The sequence below is a fragment of the Budorcas taxicolor genome, chromosome 13 (assembly GCF_023091745.1).
Source record: "Budorcas taxicolor isolate Tak-1 chromosome 13, Takin1.1, whole genome shotgun sequence".
NCBI classification, from domain to species: Eukaryota; Metazoa; Chordata; class Mammalia; order Artiodactyla; family Bovidae; genus Budorcas; species Budorcas taxicolor.
The window spans coordinates 61,143,423-61,160,310 of NC_068922.1; the positions used below are offsets into that span (position 1 = coordinate 61,143,423).

The following is a 16,888-nucleotide window of genomic DNA, read 5'->3' on the forward strand; positions in this document are numbered from 1 at the left end:
CTAAGAAAGCATCATTCATTTTGAATATTAATCTGTTCACATAATTTTAGGTTCAAATAAAAAAGCAGAACAGTGTGCAGCAACCTCTTTCTCCCACCTCTGGCTCCCAGTTTCTTAGCCTGTCAAAGAAAACTTCGTGCCTGTAAAGGGAAATTGCATATACTGTATGCTATGTTCACTACTATAAATTTCACCACCTTTTGTGCAAATGATAGCACCCTCTACATGCTGTTCTGCACATTGCTTTTTGTCCCCCCATTTTGTAGGTTGCTTCTTGTCAGTTCACTCACAGCTTTTTCCATCTTTTTTACAGCTACACAATTTCCTACTGTTCAGATGTGCTGTATCCTCAAGCCATTGTCCCCTTCCCTGTCTCAATGGAGGGCAAGAGTTGCTTCCTCTATTTGATCATTGGAGGAGCTGGGCCCTGGAGTAGGGTTGGAGTGACTGGATGGGTCACCACAGTCAGGACCTGGACCCAATCCTGAATCCACTCCAGAACTATTTCCAACGTACTCAGCTTGGGGCTGGTACTCAAGGTGGCCTGCAGAGAAGCTCTGGGCACAACCCCTGGGTGATGGAAAGCCCTTTGGATCATACCTCTCCCCATCCCATCTCTGCTTGAACACCTTGGGCTGGAGTGGGTCAGCACTGGGTCACCGCTGTGGAGGAGGATCCTTGGAAAAGACTCTCCACCAGCCAGCACCCCCACTTTCCAGTGGGCCATTGGAAAGACCTGCATCAGCTCAGAGGAGCAAAAACACTGACCATCTCTCACAGCTGTTTGGGACAGCATTCATCTCCCCAGGAGCCCAGGAAAAAGACATTTTCAAAAGAAATGGCTTTCAGGCCCACAGGCAAGTTGAGCAAGTGCCCCCGAGACCTTTTCTTACTCAAAGATGCTCTACACTGGTCTGGAGGCCAGGCACAAGGCTTGTGGACGCAGAGCGGGGTGCTGGGGTCAGGGTGACTACGCCTGGGCCTGTGTGGTTCCAACCAGACTCCGGGGAACCCCAGGAGATGTCGGCAGAGCCAGAGCCTGGCCTGAGCATAGTCTTGCCCTTCAGCCCTGTCTGAGAGCTCCCTCATCTATCTTGTCCCAAATCAGAGATACCAGGCAAGGTCTGGGAGAAGGCTGCTCCCCCAGGGCCCCAGGTGCCCCCTCCTGCTTTCTCTTCCTGCTTGTTCCAACACCACTCTCCCCCGGGTCGGTCCACGGGAAGAATGCCGTGTCCTCTGAATGGGGGCCAAGAGTGACAGGTGGTGGCAGTCCGAGTTGCATGGCCCCTGGTGTAAGAGATCCTCTCCCCCGTCCCCGCCTCCTCTGCCTGCACCCCTGCCTCCGCCTCTGCCCACCGGGCCCCGGCCTTACAACTGCCCAGGACAGCTCCCGGGCAGCCGCTGCGAGACAGACACCAGGTCGCCCCACTCCGCTCCAGGTGCCTCTGTCCCCTCCACCGGCTGGCCCCTGCCTCCTCTCAGCCAGACGGGAGGAGGCATCCAGCAGCCCGACACACCTTTCTCTTCTTTCTGCAGCTGGAAAGACTCGAGTTAGACAAGCAGAAGCACACGCCTCCCTACCTCATGGCGACGGAAAACAGAGCAGTGGAGCTGGAAATCCCAAGCTCATCAACAGGTGCCAAGCGGGGGCCGGAGGTGGAGGGAGGAGCTTGGGAAGGGGTGTTTGAATCCAGAGCTGGGCCGGTGCTCTGGATTCGAAGTGGGAGTTCTGTGCCCAAGGCTTCTTTGTGTGGCACATGGAGGACCCAAAAATCAGAATTATCTCTGGATAGGGTAGGACTGGGAAAATGTGAAGTCCCCGTGGATGAGGCCTGAACACTCAGAGTGAGGGTTGAGGGGTAGGCTCAAGGCCCACCAGGGGCCCAAGAGCCCTGCACCCAGGGCCTCAGAGGCCCAGACAGCTCGTATTGGGAGCCCATGGAATGGCCCCAGAAGTTCAGCGGGACAAGTGCTTGTAAACTGTGGCCTGAGTGGGGACCTGGGCCCAGAACCGGTCCCTGGCCAGCCTGGCTGGGGCGGGAGGGGTAGGAGGGTGGATCCTGACTGGTGTTTCACCTCCTTTGCAGATGCAGCACCAAAGGGTGCAGCAGGCGAAGGACCCCCAGCTGCAGAGAAAGACCCTGGGCCCCCAGATCCACAGAAGGATCCTGGGCCCCCAGATCCAGAGAAGGACGCTGGTCCCCCAAACCCAGAGAAAGAACTTGGGCCCCCAGACCCAAAGAAAGAACCTGATCCCCTCAACTCGATGAAAGATACTGAAGCCCCGGCCCCAGAGAAAGGGGATGGGGCCTCGGCCCAAGCCTCAACCACCAGCCAGGGCCCTGAGGGAGAAGGAGGCCTGCAGGGAGAGCCTGCGGAGGGCTCTGCTGGGCAGCTGGCAGCCCTGCCCCAGGAGACAGCAACAGCCAAGGCCGACGTCAAAAAGCCCGAGGCTGAGCAGGAGACCCCGGGCATCCAGGACCCTGGAGAAGGCAATTTGCACAAGAAGGTAGCAGAGGGCCAAGCAGCGAGCAAGAAGGGCGCACCCGCCTTTCTGCACAGCCCCAGCTGCCCCGCCGCCATCTCGAGGTGAACGGCCCCTGCCCGGGGGCGGGGAGGGATCGGGCACCAACACCACATTCAGTGCTGGCTTGGGTAGTTCCGATGTTCAGCTCTCTCTGTCCTAGGCATTGGCCTGACCACCTGGTCTTCCTGCAGAGATCAGAACTATGTGACAGTTCACAGAAGCCTGTGAACTGTGAGCTGTGACACAGCCTCTGCTGTGTCAGGCAGCAGAGGACCTCAAAGACCCCTTCTCTAGGCATCTGGAGTCCAGAGTGCCCCTTACCCCATGGACTTGGGTCTCACCAAGGCCAGGACTGAGATGTCAGGAGGAAGAGATAACTCATCTTCTTAATACAGTTATTGGTATAATCTGAAAATATGACTAATAATCAGGCTGATAGATCATTACTAATACTCTTGAAGTGAAAAGTGAAGTGAAATTGAAAGTCACTCAGTTGTATCTGACTCTGCAGCCCCATGGACTATACAACCCATGGAATTCTCCAGGCCAGAACACTGGAGTGGGTAGCCTTTCCCTTCTCCATGGGATCTTTCCAACCCAGGGGTTGAACCCTGGTCTCCTGCATTGCAGACAGATTCTTTACCACCTGAACCACAAGGGAAGCCGAAGAATACTGGAGTGGGTAGCCTTTCCCTTCTCCATGGGATCTTCCCAACCCAGGAATCGAACCGGGGTGTCCTGCATTGCAGGCAGATTCTTTACCAACTGAGCTATCAGGGAAGCCCACTATACTCTTAGAGCTATAATACAGCACCAGCCTCAAGGTGCAATCCATTAGCTTTACCTGAATGCCAATGATATAAGTGAGGTTATTAATGATATATTTATTGTAAACCACAATAATAACACTTACCATACCAGTTTGAACTATGTGGTAATATAAATTAGTATCATTAATATGTTATCAATTGTATCACCACAATTTTATGAATCAAGAGCTACATAACCTCCCTAATTGTTGCTACCTAATGATTAACCAAATCAGCAATCCTGTTAACAGTTGTTAATGATCTCTTAGTGCATTGATACTCAAAATAGCAACACAGACATGGGAATTCTCTGGTGGTCCAGGGGTTAGGGCTCTGCACTTCCACTGCACGGGGCGTGGGTTGGTCGTTGGTCGGGGAACTAAGATCCTGTATGTCGCATGGCTTAGCTGGGAAGAAACAACCACCACCACCACAGACATTTATGGTATTATTAACATCCCCGGATTTTATATGAAGTGAATTTGGATTAACCATCCCATGTGTTTGGGTGGGGGCAAGGCTGTATCAGCTCTAGATTGCAGACAAGGTTTTGGGAGGCCTGCCGGGGGGCAGGGGCTGTGGCTGCTAAGGGTATCACCCTTCTGTGTTCTCACGTTTCAGCCTTGAGAAGCCACTGGCCGAGAAGCCCCTAGATGAGACATTAGACCTCATCTTTGAAGGGGTGCCTGTGACCCCTGGCCCCACGGAAAGTGAGCCAGCCACGGTAGCAGAAGGAGAGAAGAACCTCCCGGGAGGCAGCCAGAAGGAAGAAGAGAAGGCTGCAGGCCAGGCTGGCCAGGCTGGGGTGCAAGGGGACACCTCGAGAGGAATCGAATTCCAGACCGTTCCTTCAGAGAGATCGGAGGTGGGGCAGGCCCTCAGTCCCACAGCCAGGGAGGAGGACTGCTTCCAGATTTTGGGTAGGCCGGGGCTGCCCTGGAGCCCAGGGAGGAGGGAAGGGGCTCCCCATGTCTCCCCCTTCTCCTCACTTAGAGCACTAAACTCTTCTGAGCCACCTCACCCAGGGTGATTCATAAAAGTGTCATCCAACCCCAGGAAGTGTGAGTTCCTAGTCCCCTTCAAGAGACGGGGAAATGAGGACTCAGAAAAGGGAGCACCCCAAACCCACAGCTAGAACAGGATATGAACCTGACTCCAGAGCTCTCTTGTTTACTTTCTTCTACATTGGCTAAAATGGAGTTAAAAAAAAAAAAAAATCAGACATGTTGGAGCACCACCAGTACTCTGGATGGTGGGGTTTGAAGTTACCCTGTAAAAGGGCTCAAATGCCCTTTTAAACTGCATCCTGGACGAGTAGGGAGGGTCATGCGAGCCACAGAGGGCTGTGAACTGAGGAGCACAGGTGTGTGTGTGGAGGCGGTGCCCATGGAAGCTGGGCACGCGAGATGGGCAGGGCCGGAGTGGCCTCAAGTGCTGATGGTTTATTCAGCGAGCAGAAGGGAGCCACTGAGTGTGAGCAAGTTTGGCCAGTAGGTGAATAGGGAAAGGGCTCGGGAAAGGGTGCAGCAGGCCTGGGGGGTGGGGTGAGATGGGGTCAGGAGAGCCCAGAGTGTCCTGACAACCCCCCTCCTCCAGGCCGAGGTGCCCTGGGAGACCTGCCAGTCTGCCTGGTGAGCGGCATAGTGCCACCCAGACAGGGTGGGAGGGCCTGGCGGCTGGGCGGCAGCCAGGAGCCCTGCCTCCTCCCCTGAGCAGCGGCACAGACCTCCAGGGCCCACTCGGCCCAGCAATCATATCCTCGAGGGACGGACCTGAACAACCTCCAAGGGCCGTCTGATTTATCACCAGACGGCTTCCCCTGCGGCCTCTTGGCTATTTATAAAGAGGTTTCCATTCCCGGTGACTCAGCCTGTCGGCGTGCAGGGCCTGCTGTTCCCCGTATTGTCACTAGGTGGCAGCAAGTCCCTACCAAACAGCTCCTTACCTGGCTCCTCCCTGCTCACCCCTGCTCCTGGGCCAGGGCCGGGGGATACCCATTCCACAGGTGGTGAGAGCTTGTGGTGTTACTAGAGGGGGTGGTAGGCAGGTCCCATCCTCGACTCCTTCAGACACAGTAACGCCTATCTGGCATGGCGCTCCACCATTATAGTTGAAAGTGAAAGTTAGTAGCTCAGTGCTGCCCCACTCTTTTCAACCCCGTGGACCGTAGCCCATAAGGCTCCTCTGTCTATGGAATTCCCCAGGCCAGAATACTGGAGTGCGTTGCCATTCCTTTCTCCAAGGGATCTTTCCGACCCAGAGATTGAACCCTGGTCTCCTGCATTGCACACAGATTCTCTGAGCCACCAGGGAGCTCTCGGTTGCGAACTCCCCACCCCCACCCCGCCCTGTTCCGCTGTTTTTAAAAATGGAAATGCAAAACTTTGGGATGGAGTCTTAATACTTTATAATGTGGGAGGGTCTGAGGAGTCCAATCAGCCGTACCCGCTGTTGTGCCGGGAGAAGCTGAGACCCCCTCTGACAAAGGCCTCCCAAGGAGGGTGAGTGTTGGTGGCAGAGCTGACTTTGGAAACTGGGCCCCTAGCCCCTGTCCTGGAGCCAACTGTCTCCCAGGTATCACTTGGTGAGCACCCCTGGATGGGGCCTAGGCCAGGCAGGAGGGCATGGTGCCAGGGTGAGTCCTTAGCAGCCCCAGCACTGACCGAAATGGCTCTGCTCTGCTCCACAGATGACTGCCCACCGCCCCCAGCCCCCTTCCCCCACCGCATTGTGGAGCTGAGGCCCGGGAACATCAACAATCAATTCAGCCTGAACTCCAAGGAGGCACTCGGCGGGTGAGAGCTGGGGCCCCGAGCCCCTGGCCCACGGGCAGGAGAGCATGAAGTCCCCAGGCCTTACATCTGCCCCATGGAAGGCCCAGACATTCCGATCAGACGTCAGCCACACAGTCACAACTGCTTCCATGTGGTCTCACTTGTCTGTGTGCAGGCTATTACATGGCTGGTGTGTAAGTCACTCACACAAACACACCATTGGTCATTAGATGTGTCCCATAGGAAGCACGTAATACTGTCCTGTGTGTCTCAGTTTGGAGTACCACACTGACCCCTTGAGGGTGATCCTCTGTTTTGTTAGAAGTCCTGAAGTTCCCTCCCCTGGGGCCTGGAGCCCTTGCCTGCCTGTGAGGTGCCCATCAAGGGCTGTCCTTTGATGAGCCTACCCTGCCTGAGCCTGTGATTTGTGCGGGTCAGCCGTGGTCTCTGCAGTAGAGCTCACGTTTTGGGAGGGTACTGGAGCTGGCTGGGATTTCCCCATCTCACAGGGAACAGAGCACAGCACCCCCCCCGCCTCCCACCTTGGCCTTTGGAACTCCCTTACTCTCAGCCTCTTCTCTCTCCAGCGGCAAGTTTGGAGCGGTCTGTACCTGCACAGAGAAGGCCACAGGCCTCAAGTTGGCAGCCAAGGTCATCAAGAAACAGACACCCAAAGACAAGGTAGTGCAGTCTGGCTGTGGGGAGGAGGAGGGGAACCTTGGAGCGGGTGCCTCTCTTCTCCTGCCACCCACACGTATGCACCAGGGGCCGGGGGTGCGAAGCTTGATGCTCCAAAGATATCACACAGATCAACAGATAGACAGGCGGACAGTCCTGCCATAGGGGCCTGATGCCCCTGACCATAAACTTCACCCCACAGTTGGTGAATTTATCTTGGGGACTTCCCCTTCAAGCCCTCTGGTTCAAGTCAGTAAGGGCTGATGAGCACAGGCTCTGGGCCAGATGCTATGCTGTGCACTGGAGGTCCCTAAGGGAAGCCAGGTGGTCCCTGCCCCCCGAGAACAGCAAGAGAAACAGGCCTCAACACCAGCCCGGGGCCTGGTTCAGAGCAGTGTGTGTTCAAGGAGTGAATGAATGAATGAGGCATAGACTCATGTGGAGTGAGGGAGTCGGGTGTGTGAGGAGGTGATGGCAACCTGGCAGCCTGGCATGGTGAGAGCTACATAACTCAGGAAAGCTAGGGCGGGAGGGTGGGGAGAGGAGTTGTCACAGTGGAGTCTCCTGACTCACCCGCAGGTCAGCAAAGAGTCTCCTGAATGAAGGCTTTGAAGAAGGAGGAGCTGTTTTCCAGTGGGAAAGGCAGGGGAGAGATTTTCAGACAGAGGAGACTGTGGATAGAAAGGCCTGAGGATCAGAAATGGCAGGTGGGAACCCTTGAGTCGAGATCGAGACCAGGGGAGCAGAGACAGCACATGCAGAGGCCTGGAGCCCAGAAGGAGCAGGAGAAGCAGCTCCGGAGGAGTGCTGGGAGGTCGGGAAGATCTTCTTCATGACTCTTTCTCCGTTGCTTCCACTTAACGGGGCTCAGGTCCCAGGCCTCTATCATGGACCTGGCTCAGCGGAGATGCTCAAATGTGATGTGTAAATTAATTGGAGTCAGCTATTGATTGATTAATTATTGGGTACTTTTTCACAGTGCTGTGTACTGTGCCAGGTGCTAGGGAAATGGCATCGAACAAGTCCTAACATGCTAGAGAAGGGGAACAGACAACTAAAACCAATCCAAAACATAAAAAGTGTGGTGTCTGGAGCTGAGACAGTGTTAAGAAGACAAGTAGAGCCAGGAAGGAACAGGGTGTGTGCAGCCACTCAGATAGGGTTAGGTGACATTAGGCTTCTCTGAGGAAGTGGCATGGAAGGTGAGATATTCTAAGGAATGGAATAATGGAAAATGGAACAGTCCAGGCAGTGATCCAGTGCTCTGGGGGAACAGGAGAGACCTGAGCCTTAGCATTTGCCAATTTCCTTGGTGTAAATATTCCTACTGTGGTTGATTTCAAGCTACGGATGTGACCACTGGCTGGCAGACTTTCTGAAAGTGACAAATAATGGCAGCCAAAACTAGGAAGGCAGTGGTGGGGGAGCTACGAAATGATTGGATTTGTAATCTACTTGGGATGTGGAGTCAAAGGATTTACTGATGGGTTGGATGAGGGGGTGTGAGGAAGCAAGAATAAGAGAGAAACCTTGGAAAGCTCCTAACTTTCTATCCTGCACACTGGGGTTAAAAATGACGGCCTTTTGCTGATGGACATGCTGCGGGCAACTCAACTGTGGGGAAAGGGTGGTATCAAGGGTTTAATTTTGGACATGAGAGATTTGACATGCCTATTAGGCATCCAAGGGGGAGGGACTGGTGTCTGGAGTTCAAAGGAGTACTTGCGGGTGGAAATATGTATTTGGGAATCAGTCACATCTGGATGGAATTTCCAGTCATGGGACTTGAGAATGCCCTGGGAGAGTGTAGAGCAGGGAGGGCTGAGCGGGAAGGATGGGGCCCAGGATTCAGCCAGCAGGAGGCAAAGAACCAGCAAAGAAAAGGAAAGATGTCCCAGCAGAAATGACTGTGTGGTAAGGACCCAGGCTGGAGGGTAGGGAGATAGGAGGCAAGGAGACCAGTGAGGAGCGGGAGGGCAGCAGTTCAGGTTAGGTCCACCCCGAAGAGGGTTTAGGGCAGGGAGTCATGATGCTCAGATGGTACCCTTGATGCTCCTGGTCCGCAGGAAATGGTGTTGCTGGAGATTGAAGTTATGAACCAGCTGAACCACCGCAACCTGATCCAGCTCTATGCGGCCATCGAGACCCCGCATGAGATAGTCCTCTTCATGGAGTAGTGAGTGTTGGCGGCAGAGTGGGGGCCTGGGGTGGGGGGGGGAGCAGAAGGCAGCAGGCCCAGAGGCAAGCCTGTAGAGGGGTCTGTGCACACAGCATCGAGGGCGGCGAGCTCTTCGAGAGGATTGTGGACGAGGACTACCAGCTGACTGAGGTGGACACCATGGTATTTGTCAGGCAGATCTGCGATGGCATCCTCTTCATGCACAAGATGAGAGTTCTGCATCTGGACCTCAAGGTACTGGGAGTGGGCAGCCTCCTGGGAGGGATCGGGGTGGCATCGGACCACCTGAGATCACCGCTGCAGCCTGCCATCCCTCCATCCCCCGTGACTCCTTCTCCTCCTCCATCCAGTCCTTCCAGCTGTAAGAGTCAAAACAGGGGACACATCAGAGAGCAAGAAAGACTTGGTCCCAGCCCTCTCCGAGTCTGGAGTTGTTGTAGTACTTGTTGAAAGGGTCTCTTGCAGTCCTGTGAGCCCCACATATAACACTAGCTGATCAGTGTTGCAGGAGCATCTGCCTCTGTGTAGGCCCCTGATGGGCACTGCTAATGTTTATTTACTTATTCCACAAACATGTGTTGAGGGCCCACTAGATGCCAGGCAGTGTTGGTGGTGGAGACCCACTGGTGAACAAAATAGATAAAAATGCCTGCCCTCATGGAGCTTACGTTCTAGAAGGGGAATCAGGAAGACACGTCAGTAAGTATAGTGTTGGGCTTCCCTGGTGGCTCAGCGGTAAAGAATCTGCCTGCCAAGCAGGAGACTCGGGTTCGATCCCTGGGTTGGGAAGATCCCCTGGAGAAGGGAATGGCAACCCACTCCAGTATTCTTGCCTGGAGAATCCCATGGACAGAGGAGCCTGGCGGGTTACAGGTCCTGGGATCGCCAAAGAGTGGGACACGACTTAGCGACTAGAACCAGAGCAAAGTGCAGTGTTGGTGCAGCAGCATGCACAGGCCAGGCACTAACGGAAGTGTGTGCTGAGGGAACGTTTATGTTCTTCTTGCTTGATACCTTGCACATAGCAGGTGAGGGAGAGCAAATACTGGATTGGCAAAAAAGTTTGTTTGGGTTTTTCCCTAAGATTTTATGAATCCCTCCAAGTCTGATCAGCTGGCTGTGGCCGTGATGTGGAGTGGGCAGGGGCCCCATGAGTGCCTGGTAGCCCCATCCTTATGGAAGGCGTTAATGTTTGTGGAGTCAATGGGAAGGCTAGTGGAGAAGATGAAATCTGAACACTGAGGCAGGGGAACGCCCGTCGGCAAAGTGGACAGTACTTTCGTTCATTCATTTGGTAAATACATACTGAACACCTGCTTCTGTGCCTCTGTGCACTATACACAGTGCTGGGCGTGGTTGTTGCCCTCTGGATGGTGAGGACATGACCCTATCCCCTGGAGCCTGTGGGGTCATGGTAGAATCAGACGTAATAACTCGATGAATAGATCGTTTTATTTTTTCTTAAAATTTTTCTTAATTTTTATTTTTGACTGTGTCACTCAACCTGCAGGGTCTTGGATCCCCCACCAGGGATCAAGCCCACGCCCCCTGCAGTGGAAGCGCCAAGTCTTAACCATAGGACTGCCAGGGAAGTCCCTTAGATCAATTTAAACCACCAAGTGTTATGGAAAAGTGCGTGAGTGTAACAGGGAGACATACAAGGTGGAACTGAAGAAGAAAGTAAAGGCCGGAGCATTCAAGGTCCGATACAGGAGATGCTACTGGTGCTATTGTGGACTAACCCCTCCTCTGTGCTTAGTAGGGGTCAGAGGCACTCAAGGTGTGTTTAGAGTGTGTGACAGTCCTTTGGGTCACATGTGCTGTTATCATTGCCACTGACAAGTGAGGGAGCAAGGAGAGTAAGGGAATGGGTTTCAAAGGGGCCATTCTGACAGCAGGGAATTTAGGAGGTGGTCATAATAAGCCAGGAGAGATGATGGGGCTGGAACCCATAGCAGTGGGGGAGGAATGGGAAGTGGTCAGATGATGGACACATTCTGAAAATAGAGTCAGTCGGATTTCTAATGGTTTGGATGTGGGAGAGCAGAAGGAATGGAAAGAATACAGGTGCCTCCCGAGTTTCTGGGCAGAACTCAAGCCTGCATGATGGCATTGGAGGCTGCCCTTCTCCAGTAAAAGCCATTTTTCTTGGGGTAGAGCAGGGTCTCTGATAAAAATGCAGTGTCCTGGGAACAAGTTCACCTTAAATCTGTGTGTCCTAAATGTGATTTTTTTCAGGATAGCAATAAGTTTTTCATCAATAAAGGGTTTTATGGTCGAGTAGGCTAGATGAACCACAGCCTGAAGCCCCTTCCCAGGGTTTCAGCTGCAGGGCTTTTCAGGAAGTCCCCTGTCCTTGTCCTCCAAAAGGAGATATGGATCTGTCTGGTTTCCCCTGCCAATTGTGTCCTTGGAGCCTTTTTTTTTTTTAATAATATTTTTTCTCTTTTTAAAAATTTGTTTTTGGCTATGCTGGGTCTTCATTGCTGTGTTTGGGCTTCCTCTAGTTGCAGTGATCAGGGGTCTCTATCTAGTTATGGTGTGAGGGCTTCTCATTGCGGTAGCTTCTCTTGTTGTGGAACACAGGCTCTAGGTACATGGGTTTTAGTAGTTGCGGCTCATGGGCTCCAGAGCATGGGCTCATTAATTGAGACACATGGGCTCAGTTGCTCCGAGGCGCGTGGGATCTTCCAGGACTAGAGGTCCACTGGACCACCAGGGAAGCCCTCCTCGGGGCCTTTGCATCCTTCCCGTGTTTCAGTAGAGCACTGTTGGGCTGTTGAAGTCACTAGCATTCTGCTCTGAGTGCAGCAGTGTGAAAGGACCTTCAGAAAGCCTCCTGTTTGGGGCCTCAGATCAGATACCACAAAGCCCAGATGAAGAACAGAACCTTGTTCTTCAGAACCCAGCTGGGTCAGGAGGTGGAGGCCCTGGGGGAACTGGAAGACTCCTGCCCATCTCAGCGGTCAGCACCAAGTCCCTCCAAGCCATGTGTGGCCATATGGCCAGGGCTTCCAGTGTTTCAGATGGTGCTGAAAATCAGGGTTCTTGTGCAAAATCTGCCTTTTAGCCATCATTAATGACTTACAACGTTTCTGCCCCACAACCTCAGATGAGTCCTGTGTCCTTGTGTTACATGAGGAGGAGATGGAGGCCCAGCGCGGGAGGCGTTAGCCCTTCTGTTAGCCCTTCAGCATGCTCACCCATGCTTGGGGTGCCTGATTCCAGGAGTCTTGGCTGAGCACCTACTGGGCACTTTGTTAGACGCTGAGGGTGGGGAGCAGGGACGCCTGGAGAAGAGCCCCTTTCAGGCCTCCAGATCCCCCTCTGTGTCTGGAACAGGCAGATCTGAAGGTTTCTGATGGGGGGCTATCCACTCTGGCAGCCTGGGCCTCTGGTCCAGGGAGCCTGAGACTTGGATGGACTGGGATGGGGAGGGAGGGTGAGCTGGGTCAGAGGTCAGTCAGGCCACCCCCTTCTCCTCAGCCAGAGAACATCCTGTGCGTCAACACCACGGGCCATTTGGTGAAGATCATCGACTTCGGCCTGGCACGGAGGTATCACCTTGGGTGGGCGGGGTGGGTGGGGCCAGGGGAAGGTGGGAAGGTGTCTGGGAATGGGCTGGGAGTTGTGCTCTGAGCCCTTGGCCTGACCTCCAGGTATAACCCCAACGAGAAGCTGAAGGTGAATTTTGGGACCCCAGAGTTCCTATCCCCTGAGGTGGTGAATTACGACCAAATCTCCGATAAGACAGACATGTGGAGCCTGGGGGTCATCACCTATATGCTGTGAGTGTTGATGGGGTTGGGGCACATGGGTGGGCAGCTGAGGCCAAGATCACTTCCACCTCCCCACTCCCTCAGTCAGGGTTTACTGGGCATTGGGGGTGCACTCATCATTCCTCTTCTTCACGCTAACCCTGGGAAGCTGGGATGATTATGGCCATTTTACAGATGAGAAGAGTGAGGCTCAGAGAGGGGAAGTGACTTGCCCGAGGTCAGCCAGATTTTAACCCAGGTCTGTCCCACCTGAGAGGCTGGGGGTCTTTCCAGCTCCTGGTGCTGCTTCTCAGGATCTGACATCCCCGACCCAATCTTACCTCCCTGCCTCCTGCCATCGCCTCCTTCCAGGCTGAGTGGTCTCTCCCCCTTCCTGGGAGACGATGACACAGAGACCCTGAACAATGTTCTATCAAGCAACTGGTACTTTGACGAGGAAACCTTTGAGGCCGTGTCAGATGAGGCCAAAGACTTCGTCTCCAACCTCATCGTCAAGGACCAGCGGTGAGGCTCACCCCCCAGGACATGAACCCCATGTGTGCAAAGTCCAGTGTGTGTGTGTGCCGGGTGGGAACTGGGCTGGGAGGCCAGCAGGAGTGGTGCCTCCCAGGCCTGCCACCTCCTCTCACCACACCACCCACTCTCCACAGGGCCCGGATGAGCGCTGCCCAGTGCCTCGCCCACCCCTGGCTCAACAACCTGGCAGAGAAGGCCAAGCGCTGTAACCGCCGCCTCAAGTCCCAGATCTTGCTTAAGAAATACCTCATGAAGAGGCGCTGGAAGGTACTGCTGGACTGAGGCAGGGAGGAGAGAGGGATATGGGGTGGGAAGGGCGCTGGCCCCACTAGCCCCGTCTTGGCCGGTTCTGTCTGGAAAACAGAACTGGCTTTTCTCTCTTTGTCCTGGGCTGGCTCCTGCCCTGGGTGGTGGCCCTCCACTCACCCCCTCCACCCTGGGGAGGGGCATCCTTTTATGGCTTGGGCTTAGGAAAAGGTCTCTGACCCCATCTCAGGCTTCTTCCCTTCATTTCTCAAATATTTCTTAACCATCTACCACCTCTGGGCACTGGGGACACAGCAATGGACAAAGAGAGTAGGATTTCAGTCTTCGTGAACTTACTTTTGTTAGAGGGTGGGGAGTTATTAAAAGGAATTAAGGAAGGGCTCTGTTGGCTCAGACAAAGAATCTGCCTGCAATGCAGAAGACCCAGGTTCGATCCCTGAAGGTCCCCTGGAGAAGGGAATGGCAACCCACTCCAGTAGTCTTCCATGGACAGAGGAGCTGGGTGGGCTACAGTCCTTGGGGTCACAAAGAGTCGGACACGACTGAGCAACTATCACTTACACTTACTAGAAAGAAATAAGAATGGTCAGGAGTGCTGGGGAGAGGCTGTGCTTCTAAATAGGGTGTCTAGGGAGAGCACACTGAGAAGGAGCCTGTGAACAAAAACCTGAAGGAGATGAGGGCTGAGTCAGGCTGGTATGGAGGGGGAGTGGCCCCAGGCAGTGGGAACAGCGGGCACAAAGGCCCTGAGGCAGGAGCATGGTTGTGGAGTGTGAGGAACGGGTAGGAGGCCAGTTCCTCTGAGTGGAATAAGCAAGCGGCAGGAGAGGTGTCCGAGAGGATGGGGAGGCGGGGCGTGGAGAGACTCAGCCACGGTGAGGGGCTTTTTCTTGGAATGAAATAGGAACCAGTGGACTGCTTCCCAGGTGGGTAGTGCTAGTGGGAAAGAACGTGCCTGCCAACACAGGAGACGTAAGAGATGCGGGTTCGATCCCTGGGTTGGGAAGATCCCCTGGAGGAGGGCATGGAAACCCACTCCGGTATTCTTGCTTGGAGAATTCCACGGACAGAGGAGCCCGGCGGGCTACAGCCCTTGGAGTCACACAAAGTCGGACACGACTGAGCGACTTAGCGGTGCACACACAGACCGCCATGAGGGGAGCGGTACTCAGGTTTGCTGACGGGTCTGTTGAGTGAGGCAGGGCGTCGTGGAGGCTGTGGTGTTACGGCGCCTCCTGTGGCCATTTTGGGCACTGCAGCCTCCCTGGCCAAGGGCCCTCCTGGAATGAAGGGGACCTTGGGAGACACACAGTCTGTCCTACAGCTTTCCTCCTGCCCCGCTGCTGACCGGGACCCCTCTCCCTCATCCCTCAGAAAAACTTCATTGCTGTCAGCGCTGCCAACCGCTTCAAGAAGATCAGCAGCTCGGGGGCACTCATGGCTCTGGGGGTCTGAGCCCCGGGGGAGCAGCTGAGGCCTGGATGCAGCTGCGCAGTGGCAAGGGCTGAGGCCACACAGCCCAGAAGGCCAGAGCAGACGGGCCAGATCGCCGGGCAAGGCTGGCCAGGACGAGGCTGCGCCAGGCTGGGAGGCTCGGGGCTCCCACGCCCCCGCGCAGTGACTGCTTCCCCGACGTGAGCCGCCTCAGATGTGGCCTGACTCCATCCTGCTAGCACCTCCCCAGACAGGGCTCTGGCCCCCAGCACAGCCCGGACGCCACATGCCCTGTTGTTCCTGCCTGGCTCCCCTTCTTGGAACTGCTGCTCTGGTGACCCCTGCTTGGCCTCACCTGGGGCATCCCTGGCCTGGGCTTGCTCCTAGCTAGAGTGGGAGGGCTGGGGGTCCTGGCATGTGGGGCTTCTGCAGTTGTGGGTGGGAGGCCTCGATGGGGCAGGACGGCAGACTGCCGGTTTCTAAGGCGCAGCTGCCCAGGGAGACAGAGCAGGCTTTGTGAAGGAGGGCCTCCGTGTCCCCACCCGCCCGTCTCCCCACTCCCAACAGATAAGGCTTAGCACACACCATCTGGTGCAGGGCCCAGCCCCCGCCCACCTTCCTTGCGACCACCAACATACAGGAACTCTGTGTGAGAGAGAAGACGCCCAGCCCAGGCCTGGGTGGAGGGGGAGGGGAGAGGCCTGGGGGACAGGGGAGACCACCCCCGAGCTTGCCTGAAGGCCAAGCCAGCCTAACCCAGCCACTCCGGCCCCCATTCCAGGGGTCACCCACGGCCTCAGAGGATGGTGTCGGCAGGCCCAGAGGAGTGGGAAAGCTGTCGGGCAGCCCCCAACCTGCTCTCAGCTTGTGCCATGTAAATAAATGTACAGGTTGGAAGTGGCCCCCTCCCTCCATGTGTGTGCACCTGGGTGAGGTCACAGCTGGCCAGCGTTTACAGAGCACTGCCACGGGCCAGTCACTTCAGCAGTGCTTCGAGTATGGTGTGGTGCTTACTGATGCAGCCTCAGGAGCCAGACTGCCCAGTGCTTGATCTGGGCAAGTGGCTGCCCGCTTGGTACCTTAGTGTGCTCATCTGTGAGAGGCCGCAGCACCAGCCAACATTTATACGAGACTACTGTGTGTCTGGGCTTCCCAGGTAGCTCAGCTGGTAAAGAATCCACCTGCAATGCAGGAGACCCCAGTTCGATTCCTGTGTCGGGAAGATCCCCTGGAGAAGGGATAGGCTACCCACTCCAATATTCTTGGGCTTTCCTGGTGGCTCAGACAGCAAAGAATCGGCGTGTAATGTGGGAGGCCTGGGTTCGATCCCTGAGTCAGGAAGATCCCCTGGAGGAGGGCATGGCAACCCACTCCAATATTCTTGCCTGGAGAATCCCCATGGACAGAGGAGCCTGGTGGGCTACAGTCCGTGGGGTCACAAAGAGCCGGACACGACTAAGCATAGCACAGCACTGTGTGTCTGGCTCTATTTAAGGGCTTGTATGTCTGTTTACTCATTTATGAGGTTACGAGGTATATATTATTCATATTATAAACAGGGGGGATACTGAGGCTTAGAGAGAAGAAGAACTTGAAGGCTTTTCAGCAAGTCAGAAGCTGGGGCTTGAAATGGACTATTCCACCTCCCACAGCAAGTCTCTGCCCACAAGTCCTCCCTGCTTCTCACCAGAACAAGGTGTAAGCAGATAGCAGAGTCTCCAAGGGGAGCCAGGAGTTCTGGCCTGCAGCGATGGGGGTCCCCTGGGAGGCCTAGGGAGCGAGGTGTTCTCCAGTCTCACCCACAGGCCTCAGCCCTCCTCATCCCAAGCCTCTGCTGGAGGGAGCAGCCTAGACGGCAAGAGAGCTTAATGCTAATAGGACAGCCTTTCTGGCTGTGAGGACAATTGAGTCAATTGAGGCCTAAG

At 55.0% G+C, this 16,888-nt stretch overlaps 1 protein-coding gene across 1 annotated transcript; it reads left to right on the forward strand.

Moving 5' to 3' along the window:
- The first annotated feature begins 1,299 nt into the window (after positions 1-1,299).
- Positions 1,300-15,865, forward strand: MYLK2 (myosin light chain kinase 2). Its single transcript, XM_052651376.1, has 13 exons — positions 1,300-1,439; positions 1,537-1,636; positions 2,088-2,589; positions 3,958-4,256; positions 6,026-6,131; positions 6,698-6,791; positions 8,855-8,964; positions 9,060-9,201; positions 12,454-12,524; positions 12,627-12,755; positions 13,098-13,250; positions 13,397-13,529; positions 14,904-15,865. The coding sequence occupies exons 2-13, from the start codon at positions 1,585-1,587 to the stop codon at positions 14,982-14,984; spliced, it is 1,872 nt and encodes a 623-aa protein (XP_052507336.1). The 5' UTR covers positions 1,300-1,439; positions 1,537-1,584; the 3' UTR covers positions 14,985-15,865.
- The last annotated feature ends 1,023 nt before the right edge of the window (positions 15,866-16,888 follow it).

Coding starts and splice junctions, on each gene's coding strand:
- MYLK2 (XM_052651376.1), top strand. CDS start 1,585: ATGGCGACGGAAAACAGAGCAGTGGAGCTGGAAATCCCAAGCTCATCA. Junction 2,590..3,957: donor TGCCCCGCCGCCATCTCGAG/GTGAACGGCCCC, acceptor CTCACGTTTCAG/CCTTGAGAAGCCACTGGCCG. Junction 9,202..12,453: donor TTCTGCATCTGGACCTCAAG/GTACTGGGAGTG, acceptor CCTTCTCCTCAG/CCAGAGAACATCCTGTGCGT.